The sequence below is a fragment of the Oncorhynchus mykiss genome, chromosome 1 (assembly GCF_057628025.1).
Source record: "Oncorhynchus mykiss isolate SJ-2025 chromosome 1, ASM5762802v1, whole genome shotgun sequence".
Classification (NCBI taxonomy): domain Eukaryota; kingdom Metazoa; phylum Chordata; class Actinopteri; order Salmoniformes; family Salmonidae; genus Oncorhynchus; species Oncorhynchus mykiss.
This window is the reverse complement of record NC_143022.1, coordinates 21,646,598-21,669,746: the sequence shown is the minus strand read 5'-3', so window position 1 is coordinate 21,669,746 and position 23,149 is coordinate 21,646,598. Positions and strand designations below refer to the sequence as shown.

Sequence of the window (23,149 nt, the reverse complement as noted above, 5' to 3'; positions counted from 1 at the left end):
ATGAAGGATATACTACTACTATCTTTCCCTCCACATGCAGGCTATACTACTACTATCTATCTATCCACATGAAGGCTATACTACTACTATCTTTCCCTCCACATGAAGGCTATACTACTACTATCTTTCCCTCCACATGAAGGCTATACTACTACTATCTTTCCCTCCACATGAAGGCTATACTACTACTATCTTTCCCTCCACATGCAGGCTATACTACTACTATCTATCTATCCACATGCAGGCTTTACTATTACTACTATCTATCTATCCACATGAAGGCTATACTACTATCTATCTTTTCCTCCACATGAAGGCTATACTACTACTATCTTTCCCTCCTCATGCAGGCTATACTACTACTATCTATCTATCCACATGAAGGCTATACTAGTACTTTCTTTCCCTCCACATGAAGGCTATACTACTACTATCTTTCCCTCCACATGAAGGCTATACTACTACTATCTATCTATCCACATGAAGGCTATACTACTACTATCTTTCCCTCCACATGAAGGCTATACTACTACTATCTATCTATCTATCCACATGAAGGCTATACTACTACTATCTTTCCCTCCACATGCAGGCTATACTACTACTATCTTTCCCTCCACATGCAGGCTATACTACTACTATCTATCTATCCACATGAAGGCTTTACTACTACTATCTATCTATCTATCCACATGAAGGCTATACTACTACTATCTTTCCCTCCACATTAAGGCTATACTACTACTATCTATCTATCTATCCACATGAAGGCTATACTACTACTATCTTTCCCTCCACATGCAGGCTATACTACTACTATCTTTCCCTCCACATGCAGGCTATACTACTACTATCTATCTATCCACATGAAGGCTTTACTACTACTATCTATCTATCTATCCACATGAAGGCTATACTACTACTATCTTTCCCTCCACATGAAGGCTTTACTACTACTATCTATCTATCTATCCACATGAAGGCTATACTACTACTATCTTTCCCTCCACATGAAGGCTTTTCTTCTACTGTCTGTCCTTCCACATGCAGGCTGTACTACTACTATCTATCTATCCACATAAAGGCTATTCTAGTACTATCTATCTTTCAACATGAAGGCTATACTAGTACTATCTATCTTTCAACATGAAGGTTATACTAGTACTATCCATCTCCACATGAAGGCAGTACTACTATCTCTCCACATGAATGCTATACTACTATCTCTCCACATGAATGCTTTACTACTATCTCTCTCCACATGAAGTCTTTACTACTATCTGTCTCCACATTAAGGATTTACTACTACTATCTACCTATCCACATTTACTACTATCTCTCTCTCTCCACATGAATGCTTTACTACTATCTCTCCACATGAATGCTATACTACTATCTCTCTCCACATGAAGTCTTTACTACTATCTGTCTCCACATTAAGGATTTACTACTACTATCTACCTATCCACATTTACTACTATCTCTCTCTCTCCACATGAAGGCTTTACTACTATCTCTCTCCACATGAAGGCTATACTACTATCTCTCTCTCCACATGAAGGCTATACTACTATCTCTCTCTCCACATGAAGGCTATACTACTATCTCTCTCTCCACATGAAGGCTATACTACTATCTTTCTCTCCACATGAAGGCTATACTAGTATCTCTCTCCACATGAAGGCTATACTACTATCTCTCTCCACATGAAGGCTATACTACTATCTCTCTCTCCACATGAAGGCTATACTAGTATCTTTCTCTCCACATGAAGGCGTTACTACTATCTCTCTCCACATGAAGGCTATACTTCTATCTCTCTCCACATGAAGGCTATACTACTATCTTTCTCTCCACATGAAGGCTTTACTACTATCTCTCTCCACATGAAGGCTATACTACTATCTCTCTCTCCACATGAAGGCTATACTACTATCTCTCTCTCCACATGAAGGCTATACTAGTATCTTTCTCTCCACATGAAGGCTATACTACTATCTCTCTCCACATGAAGGCTATACTACTATCTCTCTCCACATGAAGGCTATACTACTATCTCTCTCTCCACATGAAGGCTATACTACTATCTCTCTCTCCACATGAAGGCTATACTAGTATCTTTCTCTCCACATGAAGGCTATACTACTATCTCTCTCCACATGAAGGCTATACTACTATCTCTCTCCACATGAAGGCTATAGTACTATCGATCTATCCACATCAATGCTTTTCTACAACTATCTATCTATCCACATTAAGGCTATACTGCTCCACATGAAGGCTGGACTAATATCTACCTATCCACATGAAGGTTGTGCTACTATCTATCTATCTGTCCACATGAAGGCAATTCTACTATCATCTATCTATCTATCTATCTATCTATCCACATAATAGCTATAATACTATCTATCCACATGAAGGCTATACATATATATCTGTCTATCCACATGAAGGCTATACATATATATCTGTCTATCCACATGTTAATTGTGCTCTTGAGTGTAGTTATAGTTGTTCTCCTAACATCTGCTGCCCTGAGTGCTGCCAGATTAAAATGTCAGAGGAGTCCCCTTCTGTTACTCAGGCAGAAACTGATTGGCTTTGTCAAGGCAGATGAAATGGGAGTGGGTATGCTTGCGTGCGGTGTGTGTGAAGTGCCTTGGGCCTCCGTGTGCTCAGGATGGGAGGTACACCCAGGCTCAGTAGAATGAGCTTGTTGTGGAAAGGCTTGACCTTTTCACATTTCAGACCGGTCAAACGGTGCTGCACTCAGTAGGTGGGGATGTGAATTGAGCGGTGGAAAGTTTGTGGCTCTCTCTCTGTGTATTCATGCTCGCTCACATGCATGTTCACCTTAAATCAGAATGCATGTACAGTGCATTTGGATAATATTCAGACCCCTTCCCTTTTCCACATTTTGTTACCTTATTTTGTTACCTTATAGCCTTATTGTTACCTGTTACCTTACAGCCTCCTCAATCTACAAACAGTACCCTATAATGACAAAGCAAGAATAGGTTTTAAAAATGCTTGCAAATCTATTAATAATGTTAAAAAATACCTTATTGACATAAGTATTCAGACCCTTTGCCATGGGACTTGAAATTGAGCTCCTGTTTCCATTGATTAAAAAAAAGTTTTACATTTTTAAAAAACAACTTTTTTTTAACAAGGCAAGTCAGTTGAGAACAAATTCTTATTTACAATGACAGCCAGTTTGGAGTTTGCCGAAAGGCACCTAAAGGACTCTCAGACCATGAGAAACAAGATTCTCTGGTCTGATGAAACCAAGATTGATCTCTTTGGCCTGAATGCCAAGCGTCAAGTCTGGAGGAAACCTGGAACCATCCCTACGGTGAAGCATGGTGGTGGCAGCATCATGCTGTGAGGATATTTATCAGCGGCAGGGACTAGGAATCAAATCAAATAAAATGTTATTTGTCACATACACATGGTTAGCAGATGTTAATGCGAGTGTAGCGAAATGCTTGTGCTTCTAGTTCCGACAATGCAGTAATAACAAACAAGTAATCTAGCTAACAATTCCAAAACTACTACCTTATAGACACAAGTGTAAGGGGATAAAGAATATGTACATAAAGATATATGAATGAGTGATGGTACAGAGCGGCATAGGCAAGATACAGTAGATGGTATTGATTGCAGTATTTACAGTGCCTTGCGAAAGTATTCGGCCCCCTTGAACTTTGCGACCTTTTGCCACATTTCAGGCTTCAAACATAAAGATATAAACTGTATTTTTTTGTGAACAAGTGGGACACAATCATGAAGTGGAACGACATTTATTGGATATTTCAAACTTTTTTAACAAATCAAAAACTGAAAAATTGGGCGTGCAAAATTATTCAGCCTCTTTACTTTCAGTGCAGCAAACTCTCTCCAGAAGTTCAGTGAGGATCTCTGAATGATCCAATGTTGACCTAAATTACTAATGATGATAAATACAATCCACCTGTGTGTAATCAAGTCTCCGTATAAATGCACCTGCACTGTGATAAGTCTCAGAGGTCCGTTAAAAGCGCAGAGAGCATCATGAAGAACAAGGAACACACCAGGCACGTCCGAGATACTGTTGTGGAGAAGTTTAAAACCGGATTTGGATACAAAAAGATTTCCCAAGCTTTAAACATCCCAAGGAGCACTGTGCAAGCGATAATATTGAAATGGAAGGAGTATCAGACCACTGCAAATCTACCAAGACCTGGCCGTCCCTCTAAACTTTCAACTCATACAAGGAGAAGACTGATCAGAGATGCAGCCAAGAGGCCCATGATCACTCTGGGTGAACTGCAGAGATCTACAGCTGAGGTGGGAGACTCTGTCCATAGGACAACAATCAGTCGTATATTGCACAAATCTGGCCTTTATGGAAGAGTGGCAAGAAGAAAGCCATTTCTTAAAGATATCCATAAAAAGTGTTGTTTAAAGTTTGCCACAAGCCACCTGGGAGACACACCAAACATGTGGAAGAAGGTGCTCTGGTCAGATGAAACCAAAATTGAACTTTTTGGCAAAAATGCAAAACGTTATGTTTGGCGTAAAAGCAACACAGCTCATCACACTGAACACACCATCCCCACTGTCAAACTGGTTTGGGCCTGCCCACTGGTTTGGGCCTGCTTTTCTTCAGCAGGGACATGGAAGATGGTTAAAATTGATGGGAAGATGGATGGAGCCAAATACAGGACCATTCTGGAAGAAAACCTGATGGAGTCTGCAAAAGACCTGAGACTGGGACGGAGATTTAAGGGGGCTGAATAATTTTGCACGCCCAATTTTTCAGTTTTTGATTTGTTAAAAAAGTTTGAAATATCCAATAAATGTCGTTCCACTTCATGATTGTGTCCCACTTGTTCTTGATTCTTCACAAAAAAATACAGTTTTATATCTTTATGTTTGAAGCCTGAAATGTGGCAAAGGGTCGCAAAGTTCAAGGGGGCCGAATACTTTCGCAAGGCACTGTACATATGAGATGAGTATGTAAACAAAGTGGCATAGTTAAAGTGGCTAGTGATACATGTATTACATAAAGATGCAGTAGATGATATAGAGTACAGTATATACATATACATATGAGATGAGATGAATAATGTAGGGTATGTAAACATTATATTAGGTAGCATTGTTTAAAGTGGCTAGTGATATATTTTACATCATTTCCCATCAATTCCCATTATTAAAGTGGCTGGAGTTGAATCAGTGTGTTGGCAGCAGCCACTCAATGTTAGTGGTGGCTGTTTAACAGTCTGATGGCCTTGAGATAGAAGCTGTTTTTCAGTCTCTCGGTCCCAGCTTTGATGCACCTGTACTGACCTCGCCTTCTGGATGATAGCGGGGTGAACAGGCAGTGGCTCTGGTGGTTGTTGTCCTTGATGATCTTTATGGACTTCCTGTGACATCGGGTGGTGTAGGTGTCCTGGAGGGCAGGTAGTTTGCCCCCGGTGATGCGTTGTGCAGACTTCACTACCCTCTGGAGAGCCTTACGGTTGTGGGCGGAGCAGTTGCCGTACCAGGCGGTGATACAGCCCGACAGGATGCTCTCGATTGTGCATCTGTAGAAGTTTGTGAGTGCTTTTGGTGACAAGCCGAATTTCTTCAGCCTCCTGAGGTTGAAGAGGCGCTGCTGCGCCTTCTTCACGATGCTGTCTGTGTGGGTGGACCAATTCAGTTTGTCTGTGATGTGTACGCCGAGGAACTTAAAACTTACTACCCTCTCCACTACTGTTCCATCGATGTGGATAGGGGGTGTTCCCTCTGCTGTTTCCTGAAGTCCACAATCATCAATCATCTCCTTAGTTTTGTTGACGTTGAGTGTGAGGTTATTTTCCTGACACCACACTCCGAGGGCCCTCACCTCCTCCCTGTAGGCCGTCTCGTCGTTGTTGGTAATCAAGCCTACCACTGTTGTCGTAGAGTGAGGAGACTAGTCAGGATTGAGAGAAACGTAACGGAGCAAAGTACAGGGAGATTCCTTGATTTAAAACCTGCTCCAGAGCGCTCAAAACATCAGACTGGGGCGAAGGTTCACCTTCCAATGGGACAATAACCCTAAGCACACAGCCAAGACAACGCAGGAGTGACTTCGGGACTAGTCTCTGAATGTCCTTAAGTGGCCCAGACAGAGCTTGGACTTGAACCCGATTGAACACCTCTGGAGAGGCCTGAAGATAGCTGTGCAGCAACGCTCCCCATCCAACCTGACAGAGCTTGAGAGGATCTGCAGAGAAGAATGGAAGAAACTCCCCAAATATAGACGTGCCAAGATTGTAGCATCAAAACCAAGGAGAATCTAGGCTGTAATCACTGCCAAAGGTGTTTCAACAAGGTACTGAGTAAAGGGTTTGAATACTTAAGTAATATTAATTTCATATTTTTTTTTATTGTTAATACATTTACAAAAAAATATTTTTTAGAATAAGGCTGTAACGTGAAAAGGTCAAGGGGTCTGAATAATTTCCGAATGCACTCTAAACCCATGGCTAGCATTCTTGCTAGAGAGAGTCGTTTCTGTGGCGTTATTCTAGCATGTTGTCACTGCATTTAGAAATTTAGCCACAGAAGGCTTGCAGGGCAATGTGCGTGCAGCATGCACACACTGAGGATCTGGGTCACGAGCTCTGTCTGATCTCTCCACACAGATCATCTGATTTGCTGTGCTGTGTAACATGATTCAGGGAAAATAAGAGAAATGCTGCCCTGCTTACTGGAAGAAGAATCATAGGAGAGCACTTTTTCTAACCACTCTCACCAGTAAGCCCCAGTTAGAGTGAGGAATATATCCGCAGCACACATATTCAATGCTGAGTACACTCTGATACTCACACACACGGTGCACATACCCTTTCCAACTTCCTGATTGTCCCATGGAGTGTCAGGCTGTCTTTGTTAGATCACACATCTGTATGTTTCAACAGACCCATTCTGCCTCCCCACCCCCTCCTGTTCGTTTTTCCCACATTTGTCACCTGCACAGGATACAGCAGGTGTAAAACAGTATAGTGTAATGCTTACTTGTGTGCTCTTTTCCAACAATGCAATAATAATAGTAATAATATAGATAAGAAACACATGAGAAATACCATAGGGTAAAAAAGAAAAAATTGCTAAAGTCGGGTCGGTGCTTGCAAGACGGCAACCATACCGTAATCCGCCATATTCTCCAAGGAGATAGAAAATGAAAGGCTTTAAAGGCCATGTTCAATTCTTCTGAAGCCCTGGATTGCAAAAGAAAGTGTCTGGATAATGTCCATTGACTTAACACCCTCAGGTTCTGTACTACCAAGTGAAAGCTTCCCCCGTGTTCTGTGTTTATTCTAACTGAATCAAGCTAAACGGCTTGTTTTATTGTCTCTGCTTGTTTTTTGTTGCAGTAGAAAGCCCTACAGAAATGGAGCTGTTAGTTTAATAGTTAAGTCCATAAGTTCTGAAATGCAGGTTTTATACCGTACTTGTTTTGCAAAGACAGTTTTCTTTCTTCTCTAATTCACGTCACAAATTGCCTGTTGGATGGCCAACTAAGTTCAGTGGTTGCAATGGCGCTGTGAGGTTACCTACGCTGAGAGCTCTGTAAATATTCTATATTTTATATTTTTGTGTTTTTTTGTTGTTGTTGCTTTAAAAAAATGTGTGGGTGTCTGACTGCTCTGGGGGTTGATCACTTACATCTTGAGGTCTTTATGCTGAGTTGCATAATTGGGATGACAAGTATATTTTTGGCATATTGCTAGGTAGCTGGCTGTTTTGGATTCAAATAATGCAGCCCCGACTTTGTTTCATCTGTCGGGACGAATTGCAAGTACTGCATGTAGTGTCTAGAGATGGCAAAGAGGCTCAGGGACTGTTCTTAATCACTGCCAAGATGTGGTGGATTTTCGTGAGCTTTTCAGCAGCTGTGGCATCACCCAGGTGGGTGCTACATGTTTGGCAATAGAGAACCAGTATCCACAGAGGAGCTGGTCATGTGGAGGAACTGACCATCGGAGAAGGAGATGTGGTGCACTAATGAAGCGCTCCGGGCTTGTTTGTCAGACTGTTTTTGTTTCTCTCTGGCTGTACCATCGATGCCTCCTCTGCTGAAGCTACACTGCCTTTCCAATCCAAACTGCCTCAACTTCCAGCCTTTTATCAAAAGCCCAATGGAGACATAAAATCTCTATCTCTACCATCTCAATTTAAATGTTTGTTTTGCTTTTTATGTGCCTTGAGATAATTTTCTGTAATGAAAAGAGCTATACAAGTTCAATACATTTGTATTATTACTTCTATACCAGGAAGTTATTGTAACAAATTGATTGCTACAGGTAGTCCTCCAATTGAGGGCATACAGCTAGCCTCGCAATTTGTGGGAAACCAACATTTTGTGCTTTTGATGTTGCTTTTTAATGTTTAACACTCTGGTTCTGTCTCAGCAACAGATATAGCTTCTTTTTTTCAACAACAGCAGCAGCAGCCCCTGCCGCCACAGTTACTCTATTGTCCTGGGTTTGACACAGAGGGGAGAGATGACACTTCCGGCTTGAAAGAGGCAGCCTATCAGTGACTCATCCTTGCCGATGTCCCAATAGCTCAGTGACCGTTACAGGCCTGAGGATTCCCACAATCTCCCTCATGACACCACCCAGAGGCGCCACTCAGTCTGTGGGTCTCCATTTTGGACCAGACTAGCCCAGTGGAGGGGGGCAATACGGTGCCCCATCTCTGTTCCTGTTTGCAGAGGGCAGTGGCCCTGCACCATCCCTCTGCCAGGAAGGAATATGTGATGGTGAAATATCATTTCTTAAAGGAAATCAGGAGCTACAGTGCCTTCAGAACGCATTCACACGCCTGGACTTTTTTCCACATTTTGTGTTAAAGTGGAATTAAAATTGATTTGTCATTTTTGGTCAATGATCAGCTCAAAATACACAGTTGAAGTGGAAGAAAAATTCTAACATTTATTACAAATTATGGAAAAATATAACATCAATATATTGATTAGATAAGTATTCAACCCCATGAGTCAATACATGTTAGAAACATGTTTGGCAGCAATTACAGCTGAAAGTCTTTTGGAGTAAGTCTATTAGTTTTGCCAACTTGGATTGTATAATATTTGCCTTTTTTTTTTATTATTATTTTTCGAGCTCTGTCTAGTTGGTTGTTGATTATTGCTAGACCTCTTGTGTTTTTAGGTTATTGTCCTACTCAAAGGTGAATTCGTCTCCCAGTGTCTGTTGACAAGCAGACTGAACCAGGTGCCTTGTTACAAACAGGATGTATGTTTTTGAATATTTGATTCTGTACAGTCTTCCTCCTTTTCACTCTGTCATTTAGGTTAGTATTGTTGGGTAACTACAATGTTGATGATCCATTCTCAGTTCTCTCCTATCACAATAATTAAACTCAGTAACTGTTTTATAAAATCACCATCGGCCTCTTAGTGAAATCCAGAAGCATTTTCCTTCTTCTCCGGTAACTGAGTTAGGAAGGACTCCTGTATCTTCGTAGTGACTGGGTGTATTTATACACCATCCAAAGCCTAATGATTAACTACCATGATCAAAGAGATATTCAGCATCTGCTTTAAACATTTTTACACATCTATCAATTGGTGCCCTTCTTTACGAGGCTTTGGAAAACTTCCCTGGTCTTTGTGGTTGAATCTGTGTTTAAAATGTGCTACTCTGTTGAGGGACCTTACAATTATCTGTGTGTGTGGGGTACAGAGATGGGGTGGTCGTTCAAAAATCATGTTTACCACTACTATTGAACACAGAATGAGTCCATGTAACTTATGTGACTTATTAAGCACATTTGTACTCCTGAACTTATTTAGGCTTGCCATAACAAAGAGGTTGAATACTTATTGACTCAAAACATTTAAACTTTAAATGTTTTATTCATTTGTCTAAATTTCTAAAAGCAAAATTCCACTTTGACCTTATTGGGTATTGTGTGTAAGCTAGTTATGCAAAATCTCAATTGAATCAATTTTAAATTCAGGCTGTAACAGAACAAAATGTGGGGAAAGTAGTGGTGTGAGTACTTTCTGAAGGCACTTTCTGTTTAGTACGAGCCGATTTCTTTCATCTCTGTCTTATTATTCTAATTTATCAGTAGCCTTTCCCCCAGGTGTTTTGCCGATCACAGCCTTGTTTTCCATAAGCAGAGATGTCAGTTATGATGGATTGTGTCAGTTTATTTTTTAAATGTATTTTTATTTCACCTTTATTTAACCAGGTAGGCTAGTTGAGAACAAGTTCTGATTTACAAGTGCGACCTGGCAAAGATAAAGCAAAGCAGTTTGACACATACAACAACACAGAGTTACACATGGAGTAAAACAAACATACAGTCAATAATACAGTAGAAAAATGAGTCTATATACAATGTGAGCAAATGAGGTGAGATAAGGCAAAAAAGGCCATGATGGCAAAGTAAATACAATATAGCAAGTAAAAAAATAAAAATAAACACTGGAATGGTTGATTTGCAGTGGAAGAATGTGCAAAGTAGTGTCCATAGTGGTGTCCATAGTGCATCTGTGCAGGACTCGGGATGGGTTCAGAGGTGGAGAAGACATCAGCTGTTGAAGGGCCTTCCATCATATCAGTGTAATTCATTGTAATCTCTTTACCGTATACATTTTTTTGGATTGCATATAGATCCTGCACTTTTTCAGTGTATCACAGATAGGCCTATGGTGTAAGTTAGGGTGACTTATATATTAGATAGACTCGCTCGTTGTCTGTGTCTTTGCGCATGAGATATCAAAACTTCCCCCAGTATTTCTGAACCATGTAGCTACATGGACTGTCAGTGTGGAACAGGTGCTTTGACAGCTTGGAATGACCTCTCCGTCTACTGTAGCACAACACTGATCAGTGACTGCCCATTCCATTAGCTCTTTAATTAGTTTGACTTCTCAGCTCAGCAAAAACTCAACCATTAGAAGTTCAGATAATTTCCACTTCAAGTAGCAGCAGTAGCAGCCTTGAAATGGAGCCTAATCTGTCAGGCAGACTGAAAATAAGTCTACCAACCTCTAAATATAATAATCATTAAATACTAATCCCACACCATTAAACACAGCCGTAAGCAGCGGCTCAGGAGCCGCTAAAGAGGACCCAGCATGCAGCACTGTTTACACTACCAATGCGGTTGAGTTACACCATGTACAGTAAAATGAGCTTGACTGCCAGTAACTCTAGTCACTTACCAACAAAAGCATCATTTCCTGAAAGCTCCTCCTCCTGCTCCCCTCCCCTTTGCTCTCTCCCCAGCACCTTAGAGCATTGAGGAACTAGACTACAATCAATATGACTAAACCTCTATGCAAATACCTGTCAGTCCAGCCGTAGCAGGAAATGTGTGTGTTTTAGGGCAGTGTTTTCTGCCCAGAACTTACCTGTAGTCTGCGTTGTTCAAATGTGTGTGTTGGGTGTTCTGAGGAGCTGGTAGGGCCATCTGCTATTGGGAAACATTACAGCTGTGAGGTGTTTCCACAGCTCCAGCACATGGAACGATCTGTCGTTGTAAGGGAAAGGTGAATTAGGGGTGTGTGGTCTTTCCGCCCAAAGCTTTTGGACTCATGTCTTCTATTCTGCCGCTTTGGACTAAACTTCATTCACAGTTGGGACGACCTCTTCCCAAGGTAAGGTTGGTCATCAGTTCTTTATGTTGAAGTGTGTGAAACAGGAGCTCTGTGTCTGGGGTGAACAATAATGTATAGATGTTTGCGGGATGGCTGTTTTCATTTATTTATTTATTTTTAGCGATGTGTTCGTTTGAAACTGACTGTCGCGTAGGTAATGGAGAATAAGTAGGTTGGGTGTTATCTGGTGGACTGATTTGGTTATTTATTTGTTTGCTTTCTGGAATGGGTTATTATTTCATGTTCTTCCTTCTCCTTACACCTCCTTGGTAGAATATAAATCGTCAGTACACCTAGGCCTCACCTCTTCTGCCTAGCTTGCATTATGGCCTCCTCTGACCTATGTAGAATTAACTAACGTTGGGTTAAGTTCAGACATGTATAGGCTAGGCTACTGCTCTATCAATAACTACTAATTACATGTTCATGTCAACAACAAAACATCTGCTGCACATTCTCTTCTTCACTCTTAGACATTGGACTGCGTTATATTCAATATGCTATTATAAATAAATAGATGATTATTGAATGAATATTATATCAAGCATATTGGTGGTTTTGGAGTTTGTTCTGTTTCACATTGGGCTTCCTATGCTGCTCGTCCCTGTTGGTGTCTGCCAATCACGATAAACGCTGTCTGGACCACAGCCTTCCAGTAAGTCCTAGAACCTGATAGCTGTGCATGACCACCATTCATACAGCAGAAGTGCCATGCTCTCTCCTCATCTCTCTATTCCAAGTATAGAGGACAGAACACAGTCATACATTCTCTGAATGTTTTTTGTTCTAAATGAATCTGGAATGTATATGATTCATGTTCATTCAGCTAATCACATGATTTGGCTGCAAAGTTGATATCAACAAATTCAGTGCTTTCATCACAATGCCCATTTTTACAGTTGAATCCGTGCGTCATGCAGTGGTCTGTGTCATGCTCTTTCATTGACGTCCAATGTACGCAGACAGACGATATTTCTTCCAACAAGTGAATGTAGAGTCCACTGTAATACTTTCCCGGTCCAGAGGTGGTGTGCGTGTGTGTGTGTGTGTCTGTCTGTCTCTCTCTCTCTCCGTCTTGTCATGTCCACTGCAGATACAAGGGAGTCAGCACTATTTTAGGCCCGGAGTGGCAGCAAGGCATGTTTTACTGGAACTGGGAGAGAGGAAGGTTAACTGAGTTCATGGGCTTCTGGTGTTGGAGTGCCAGTGTGTGGGGTGGGATTTTAGAGGGAGCCTTTTTTCTTAAGCCAATTCCAAATCAAAAGAGAAACTGGCATTAAAAGTGATATGTCATTGCAATTTGGTTAAAACCAGGGGTTGGAAGCAAAATGATTTTCCAATTGTTTCATTCTGAACAGAACCACACATTATTTTGCATTCAATTCCACTGTTCCAACCAGCAAAATAAAGTTCTGAACCGGTTTGAACCAAACAACTGTTAATCGTTCCTTTCTGTTCCTTTTTAAACCTCTGAATTAATTTGATTTTTTACATTTAGCTCAACATTAAATTACTTCACCAATGGATAGAGCAGCTTGCTATGGAGCGGGTAAGCTATATACATGCATTGGACAGACAAGTAGGGTGCAACGTGCGACTGAAATTTTGCAGGTGAGGAGAGCGCTGGGCATGAAGCACTGGGTATTTTTGTTATGACATGCATTATCTGAATTAGGCTCACAAAATTATACCTACAGAGGAGCAGCTTCTATGGAGGAACTTTGAATGTCTTGGCGTAACTAACGTTGAGTTGGCGTAACTAACGTTGAACAAGAGCTAGCCCTTGACCATGACTCTCAGTTCCATTACATTACACATAATGCTGCCTAGAGTTGTCCAGAGCTAAACCAGAGCTAGCAACAAGCTAGCTAGATAGCAAACAAGCTTGTGTGTGCAGGGCGGCACCAGAATTAAAATAAAAAACATGTCTTACCCTTTGGACTTAATAAATCCAATGTCAAACGTGAAAACTATAGAATACTTAACCAGCATTGAAAAAGTTAATCCATTAATGAATTAGAAATCTAATTCATTTCTGAATCATGCATGTAATGTCAGTAGCTACAATAGACAATGCATGCTTCAAGGGGAGGGGCAGGTAGCCTACACACACACAGTGGCAAAGATGTTCAGCTGGTAGGTAGGCAGCCACTGGAAGTAGTTTGAGTGACAGTGAGGGCTTTGCGTATGTGCATTGTTCCGTTTTTTGTGGGACTGGAAGAAAATGCCCGGAATGTAAAACAACGTTATTAACCGGTTCCCATGCTTTTAAAATAATGGTTCTCTTCCAATACATTGAATATCACTTTCATTCTCGGTTCTGGTTCTGTTCCTTGAAAATTTGCGTTTGTTTTTCTGTTTTCTTTTATTTGTTCCCTTGAACTGGTCCTAACCCTGGTCAAAACTGAAAATATTTTTGGATTTAATTTATTTTTGCCTATTTAGTGTGTCCATAATATGGATATTGACATTGTAAGTGTTGTGGAGTGTGATGCAATCTTAGGCTGCACAATAACCAGGCAATTCCTGGGAACTGAGTTATCTGACGTCAGCACCCTGATGAATCCATTTCCCTTAAACCATGAGAATGCAGGCTCACATCTGCCCCCCACCCCAAAACACACACACACACAACTGCACGCACACAATATCAACTTGACCGGTTTTGTTTCCTCTTAGGTGTGTGTTGCTTTTATTTGTTCTGATTCCTGAGTCACACGTGGTGCTGGTTTACGGTAAGCTTCAGAATCCCACCCTCTTTGTTTTTCAGAGACAATGGGTGCATCTCAATACTCCTTTCTGTCATCTGCACTGTTCTGAAGAAAGAAAGAAAGAAAAATGGGTGAAAGTGATATGAATATCCACCATTAAAAAAAGTGATATCACCTGTCTAGTTCTTTCACAGTGCAGATTTCGATAAAGAAAGAAAGCAGGAGAGGAAGCCACATTATACTATTGACCTGCTCCCAGTGTGTGTCAGCTGCTCTCCACCCAGCCCTTCTGTACTTCCTATTGGCAGAGAGATCACTGGGGCCCCTGACTGCTGCCCTCCTATTGGGCTAACCCTCTTCCCTGTCGGGTGACTAGCTTATTCAGATTTCTTATTAAAGCTGACTAAGTTGACTGTGAGCTCATTGTTGCGGGGAAGAAGAGAGGTGTTCCGTGTAAGAGAATTGAGCATTGCGTAACATTCAGATATACATTTGCTGTTTACACCATACATTATTCTCTGGTGTGTAGAACAGACATTTCTACATTACATTTCTCTTATCTTAACGTTGTACCTGCATTTTATGGTGGTGCTGCTGTTGGAGTAAGAGGATCGTTGTGCCCTACTACCCCTCCACATCCTGAGAGAGTCTCGTTCTCTCCCTGCCAACCCAGAACAGACACAGCCATCACAGCAGGCCTCATAGCCAACTGGATAAGTTTTTTATCATTCAAATATGATAGCCTTCCTTGGCATCCTTTTATTATTGGAAAGTGTGCAAGCATTGGACAGTTCCAGAGGCCAGCTTCCCTTCTTTCCTGTGGCTGGGTAGGACGTAAAGGCCTCTGTGGGTATCTCTGTACAGCATGTTAGGTGATGTGGGTAACAGACTGCCTGGGATAAAATCATCCAGACCGCTCTGTGGCCCCAGGCCATCCGTCAGGCTCTGGTGACAGCAGTAGGTACTGGGTTCCATACAGGGACCACGTGACCCACACAGGCCCCTGGAGATAGGTGGGGCTTCCTCCTCTTGCCGTCACTCCTACACAACAGTTGCTGACCCCGGGCCCAGACAGACACTGATTTTAAGGTGTGTTTTACATCCCCTACCTGGAATTGAAAGGTTAGGATTGGGGGAGGGTAAGTTGTTTCCACACAAGCTACTGCTGTTGGGAGTGTTTCAACCAGCTGTGTTGGCATCCGGCACTGTGGACAGTGATGTCATCAAATTGAGTCCACACGGACTGGCACATTGGAACTTTACAGAACTACTTGGCTCCTGACCTAATGCCATGGGATTTAAAAGAGCCATGATTGGAGAAAGGCTGTACAGTTGATTGACTTTTTAATAAATCACACAGCAGTGGAGAGGAAAGAAGGAAGTCTGCTAAAAACACTAGCTACAGCAAATGTTGGGTTGAAAAACATCCAAACAAAACATCATAATGAGAGTTTGTTGTCTTGAGACGTACTGGATGTCTGTGTGACTCTCCACTTCCTGGGCTGGCTGAGTAGAGGGGGATTCCCTGGCTGCCTCGTCAGCTTCTTTGGAGGAGGAGGAAGAAAAAGAAGTGGTGATGGTTAGGGTTTCAGGAAGTCTGCTTATTCCCTTTGGGGAGGAGGAGGAGGAAGAAGAAGTGGTGGTTAGGGTTTCAGGAAGTCTGCTTATTTCCTCTGGGGAGGAGGAGGAAGAATGAAGTGGTGGTTTGGGTTTCAGGAAGTCTGCTTATTCCCTCTGGGGAGGAGGAGGAAGAAGAAGAAGTAGTGGTGGTTAGGGTTTCAGGAAGTCTGCTTATTCCCTCTGGGGAGGGGGAGAAGGATGAGGAAGAAGAAGAAGTTGTGGTTAGGGTTTGAGGAAGTTTGCTTATTCCCTCTGGGGAGGAGGAGGAGGAAGAAGAAGAAGTGGTGGTTAGGGTTTCAGGAAGTCTGCTTTTTCCCCCTGGGGTGGGGGGGTGAGGAAGAAGTGGTGGTTAGGGCTTCAGGAAGTCTGCTTATTCCCCCTTGGGTGGGGGGGAATACAAACCTAGGATCAGCTTACCCACACCACCAAATAAAAACCTTTACTATTAGTGGATAAAATGTCAAACTGACCTAAGATGAGTGTAAAACGGGCAACTTCATCCGGGAGATGAAATGGGCCAGAGAGAAACACTATTGTATGTTACGACTTCCTGAAAAGATAGACATACCTTCTAGAGCTGAACCGAGAAGAGCCATGCCTTCTACAGTTGCTGAACAATGACCAGCCTCATGTCTTATCACAACCCTGCTATGTAAAGCTACTATCATTATTTTAATTATGTTGGGATTTTTTTTTTGTGTGTGTGTGTGTGTGTCTCTCTCTCTCTCTCTGTGGTCACACCCAGGGGGTTGTATCATGTGATTGAAGGATTGTGGAAATAAGGCCTACAGGTACTGTATATATGGGCTTGAATGTGGTTTTCCTCTCTGTGTGGGTCAGGATGATGAGAATGCTGGGTTAAGCACTAAAACAGGAGAACGTGAAGTGTAAGAGGAACCTGTGAAGGACTGGCTTTGTGTGATGACATGAGGACTGACCCACAAACTGGGAACTAGCCGACCAACACGCAGCTCTGCCGTTTCATAAATGAACGCACAACTTGTCCTGAATTTTCACTTTGATTTTCACTTTTCTCTCACAAAGGCCATACACTGTCTGCCACCACTCACTCTCTCACACACACACACGCATGAGATGTGCATGCACGGACACACACCACTCACTCATTCACAGATTTCTCCATGTTTCCCATCGCTCATTCTGCCATCTCCATGTTTTGTCCTGTGAGGATTAGGAGCCAGGCAGTCTGTGGCTGTTGTTGGCCAGATTACCATCAGTGCAGTTGGAATTCAGGCCTTATCTCTGCCTCACAGAACATCATCTTAGCTGCAGCAGCAGCCGCATCGCTGCGGGAACAAATAGTGCTTTCCCAGTCACACTTGCCTTGCTTCACATTTATTAAGAAAAATACATTCCAGTCTGCTCGGGTTATTCTCTCTCCCTCTCCTCTCGCTCTCTCTGTGAGTGGAGATTAGTGGAGCTGGGGGTCCAATTGGTTGGTGATTTTAGAGAAGAACGACCTTGGCCACGATGTTTGATGTTTGGGTAGGGGGCTGTTTCTGTTTGTTCATAATCAAAGCTCTTATCCTGGCTCTGAGAGGGAAAGGCTGCCGTCTCATCTTTGCTTTGATGATAAGGTTCGTCCTCTCAGAGCAAGAGGGTTGGAGAGCAAGAGGGTTGGAGAGCAAGAGGGTTGGAGAGCAAGAGGGTTGGAGAGCAAGAGGGTTGGAGTGCTGGGGAAAAAGACGTCATTATTTCTGATATCTGACAGTTCATGACAATATCAATTTGTTAATCAATAAACAAAATGTCTAAAGTATAAAGTGGTATGTGCATGTTACATCGTCTGGTATTTTTGTGGTGAGTCTAATTGTAGGTAAGAGCCGTAATGAAGGGTGCCTAGTTTCTAGTGTAAGAGAGTATGAAGCCCTTCCTTATGTTCACTGTAGGACGGAATTCATCACTAAGCTTGTGTTTCCACTGTAGGAACTGCTGGCAGTTGGGGGGAAGGGTGTAGTATATGTCTGCCTCTGGTTACATTTTGTTCCTCCTTGTTTACTAATCACTCTTCTGCCGGAACAGCCACGTTTCTTGGAATGGTGGTGGGAGGGGCACTGATGGAAGGGGGAGAGTTTCCAGGGTTCGTCTCGGCTTCTCTTCCTCATTTCTCTTCTGTCACGCACAAAAAATGCAGCTGTTCCATTTTAGCTGGCCACAGGCACAAAACTTCAAGAGGCTGCTTTCAGAGCTCAAGTCTGATCTTGCCCTAGCAGAGCTAACACATGCACAAGTGCACACACACAACCAGGAGTTTAATCAGAGCGCTTCCAGTAAACACTGATTAGCTGAGTGCTGTGCCCTTGCAAAATCTCTCTTTAGGAGCTCTTTACCACCCTTAAGTCACATTCATATCACACACACAACCAACCGCACCACTTATCCTGCTCCTCTGACCTTGTAAACACACACACAGACCCTGTTGGCCGGCTTCTAGCCCCCTTAGGGTTCCCCTAGAGCTGCTATCCTGCCTATTAAAGTCCCTGTCCTGTCCTCGCTGGTCGGTTGTGAAACCCCCCAGCCTGGGGTGTGTATGTACATTACATGACCAAAAGTATGTGGACACACCTGCTCGTCGAACATCTCACTCTAAAATCATGGCCGTTAATATGGAGTTGGTCCCCCCTTCGCTGCTATAACAGTCTCCACTCTTCTGGAAAGGCTTTCCACTAGAAGTTGGAACATTGCTGTGGGGACTTGTTTCCATTCAGCCACGAGCATTAGTGAGGTCAGGCACTGATGTTGGGCGCTTAGACCTGGTTCACTGTCGGCGTTCCAATTCATCCTTAAGGTGTAACCTCTTTGCACTTCTGGCAGGCCAGGCGCCTGCAGGCTGACTTCGGTCGTCAATTGAATGGCGTTTCCTCCAATACATTGGTGCAGCTGGCTTCTGTGTTAAGCGAGCAAATGTTAACGAGCGTGGTTTGGTGGGTCATATTTTGGTGGACGCATGACTCGACTTTCGCCTCTCCTGGGCCCGTTGGGGAGTTGCAGCGATGAGACAGGATCGCAATTGGATATCACGATATTGGGGAGAAAAAGGGGGTAAAGTACAAAATGAAACAGTTGACCGCAGCAGCTCTAGCAGGGCAGAAATGTTATAAACTGACTTGTTGGAAAGGACGCATCCTGTGATGGTGCCATGTTGAAAGTCACTGAACTCTTCAGTAAGGCCATTCTACTGTCAATGTTTGTCTATGGAGATTGCATGGCTTTGTGCTTGATTTTATACACCTGTCAGCAACGGGTGTGGCCGAAATTGCCAAATCCACTAATTTGAAGGGGCGTCCACATAGTTTTGTATATATAGTGTATGTTCTGTAGTATGTAGAGCGTAGTCACTCTGGCTAGGCCCCTTCTTCCCACATAATCTAGTAATGTACACAGCACAACTGTACTCGTATTGACCGTGGAAAATATTTCAGTAACAGCTTGTGCGACGAGCATGTTTTCCATTCTTTATTAGGCTCCATTTTGAGTGTATTGCTCTGCTGTAGGATCTTACTGTGCTGGACAGGGTGTCCTACCTGCTGTCCCTAGTCAGTCCTTTGATATTAGATAATGTTTTATTCCAGGGTGTACAGTGCCTTGCGAAAGTATTCGGCCCCCTTGAACTTTGCGACCTTTTGCCACATTTCAGGCTTCAAACATAAAGATATAAAACTGTATTTTTTTGTGAAGAATCAACAACAAGTGGGACCCAATCAAAAGTGGAACGACATTTATTGGATATTTCAAACTTTTTTAACAAATCAAAAACTGAAAAATTGTCCGTGCAAAATTATTCAGCCCCCTTAAGTTAATACTTTGTAGCGCCACCTTTTGCTGCGATTACAGCTGTAAGTAGCTTGGGGTATGTCTCTATCAGTTTTGCACATCGAGAGACTGACATTTTTTCCCATTCCTCCTTGCAAAACAGCTCGAGCTCAGTGAAGTTGGATGGAGAGCATTTGTGAACAGCAGTTTTCAGTTCTTTTCACAGATTCTCGATTGGATTCAGGCCTGGACTTTGACTTGGCCATTCTAACACCTGGATATGTTTATTTTTGAACCATTCCATTGTAGATTTTGCTTTATGTTTTGGATCATTGTCTTGTTGGAAGACAAATCTCCGTCCCAGTCTCAGGTCTTTTGCAGACTCCATCAGGTTTTCTTCCAGAATGGTCCTGTATTTGGCTCCATCCATCTTCCCATCAATTTTAACCATCTTCCCTGTCCCTGCTGAAGAAAAGCAGGCCCAAACCATGATGCTGCCACCACCATGTTTGACAGTGGGGATGGTGTGTTCAGCTGTGTTGCTTTTACGCCAAACATAACATTTTGCATTGTTGCCAAAAAGTTCAATTTTGGTTTCATCTGACCAGAGCACCTTCTTCCACATGTTTGGTGTGTCTCCCAGGTGGCTGGTGGCAAACTTTAAACAACACTTTTTATGGATATCTTTAAGAAATGGCTTTCTTCTTGCCACTCTTCCATAAAGGCCAGATTTGTGCAATATACGACTGATTGTTGTCCTATGGACAGAGTCTCCCACCTCAGCTGTAGATCTCTGCAGTTCATCCAGAGTGATCATGGGCCTCTTGGCTGCATCTCTGATCAGTCTTCTCCTTGTATGAGCTGAAAGTTTAGAGGGACGGCCAGGTCTTGGTAGATTTGCAGTGGTCTGATACTCCTTCCATTTCAATATTATCGCTTGCACAGTGCTCCTTGGGATGTTTAAAGCTTGGGAAATCTTTTTGTATCCAAATCCGGCTTTAAACTTCTTCACAACAGTATCTCGGACCTGCCTGGTGTGTTCCTTGTTCTTCATGATGCTCTCTGCGCTTTTAACAGACCTCTGAGACTATCACAGTGCAGGTGCATTTATACGGAGACTTGATTACACACAGGTGGATTGTATTTATCATCATTAGTCATTTAGGTCAACATTGGATCATTCAGAGATCCTCACTGAACCTCTGGAGAGAGTTTGCTGCACTGAAAGTAAAGGGGCTGAATAATTTTGCACGGCCAATTTTTCAGTTTTTGATTTGTTAAAAAAGTTTGAAATATCCAATAAATGTCGTTCCACTTCATGATTGTGTCCCACTTGTTGTTGATTCTTCACAAAAAAATACAGTTTTATATCTTTATGTTTGAAGCCTGAAATGTGGCAAAAGGTCGCAAAGTTCAAGGGGGCCGAATACTTTCGCAAGGCACTGTATATCTGTTTTAGGATGCTGGGTCATCTGTGGTTGGAGCCCCTGCTCCTGTTATGCAACGCTGGGCTAAGTTGATGCATTGGCCTCTGGGTGGTTCCACTGAATTGAAGTGTGGGGGTGTGGGAGCCTTTACCAATGACCGACCAGCCAGTCATACTGTGGGAACACTATACACATAGTTACCAACTCTTGTATTTAAGCACACACTCACACATACAGTACATAACCCACACAAATACATTTACGAGCACACGTGTGTATTACATCACCACATACACACACTCTTTCTCTCACGCACACACACACCAAGTTGGGTACTAGACATGGCATCTCCTCCATGGGGCTTGTCTCTCTCTCCCTCTCTCTGGGTCCATGTCTCAGGGGGTGCCTGTGGGAGGTAGTTAGTGAACATGGCAAATGGAGCCACTACAATATGAATGGAGAGGGTCTGGAAGGCAGCCATGCCTGAAATGAGAGACACAGACGCTCCACACACACATCCACATCTGTCTAATTAGGCTATGCTCTCCAGAGAGAGTGGTATGTTGGCTGAGGACCAGGCCTAGTGTGTCGTCATGTCCCTCCCATAACCTCTGTATGAGAAGTACAACTGCTCTGTTATGCTTGTAGAATAAGATTTAGGTCATATTTGTTGTCACAAAATCATCATGCATAATATGCTATATTGCATAATGAATATTCAGAACATACTGGAAGCAGTTTGATTGTACAGTGTGTGCTCTTTGGCATTGGATATTTTTTTGTAATAACAATGGTTAACAGGGAACCAAGGAACCAAGGAATAATCCCACAGTACAAAGATAAACAGCTGTCCTTGTTATACCCCATAGAATCTGCTGCAGTATAAAAAGGTGCCAGCAGCACTAACTTGATCCAGAAAAGAGAGAATGAACTAACATATATTGTCTGTTGTCCTGTCTCTGTTTCCAGAACCTGTCCTGCATCGATGACCTCTCCAACTCTCTGTTCTCCTCTCCGGCCGACTCGCTGTCAGACTACACCGATGCCCAGGCCTTCATCCCCACAGATAACCTGGCCCACGTGCCCACGATATGGGACATAAACACACCAGCACAGAGCCAGCTGGAGGTGAGGGGACCTGACTACGCACACACACACACACACACTCTCACTCATACACACTCACTCTCACTCATACACACTCAAACACAGAAATAAACATGTCCGAAAACACACAAAAGCCGTTTTCTTTTTCTCACACAAAACAACGAAAACATGCATAACTGCCTTCAGAAAGTATTCACACCCCTCGACATATTCCACATTTTCTTGTTACAGCCTGAATTCAACATGTATTAATGACAAAGTGAAAACGTGTTTTTAGACAAAAAAAAATAAAACATTTCAAATGAATTGAAAATGAAATACAGAAATATGTAATTTACACAAGGATTCACAACTCTGAGTCAATACTTTGTAAAAGCGCCTTTGGCAGCATTACAGCTGTGAGTCTTTCTGTGTAAGTCTCTAGAAACTTTACACACATGGATTGTGCAACATTCACCCATTATTATTTTCAAAATTCTTCAAGCTCAAATTGGTGTCAAATTGGTTGTTGATCATTGCTAGACAACCATGTTCACATCTTGGGATAGATTTTCAAGTAGATTTAAGTCAAAACTGTACCTCGGCCACTCAGGAACATTCACTGTCTACTTATTAAGCAACTCCAGTGTAGATTTGGCTTTTTATGTTATTGACCTGCTGAAAATGTAATTAGTCTCCCAGTGTCTGGTGGAAAGCAGACTGAACCAGGTTTTCCTCTAGGATTTTGCCTATGCTTAGCTCCGTTACGTTAATTGCTTTGCCATATTTTTGTGGCATTACTCTAGTGCCTTGTTGCAAATAGGATGCTTGTTATGGAATATTTGTATTCTGTACAGGCTTCCTTCTATTCCCTC

General features: G+C 42.5%; 1 protein-coding gene across 8 annotated transcripts in view; it reads left to right on the top strand.

Annotated features, from left to right (window-relative positions):
• Nucleotides 1–23,149, top strand: part of LOC110506262 (protein strawberry notch homolog 2) — a 117,676-nt gene that overhangs the window by 72,137 nt on the left and 22,390 nt on the right. For 4 of the 8 annotated variants that reach the window (XM_036967004.2, XM_036966954.2, XM_036966919.2 and 1 more), the window contains exon 5: nt 22,158–22,316. In XM_036967004.2, the coding sequence (XP_036822899.1) occupies nt 22,158–22,316 (159 nt within the window). Of the gene's footprint in view, nt 1–11,265; nt 11,657–22,157; nt 22,317–23,149 lie in introns of those variants that run through there. The other 4 variants (XM_036967124.2, XM_036967074.2, XM_090204428.1 and 1 more) reach the window with 4 other exon arrangements.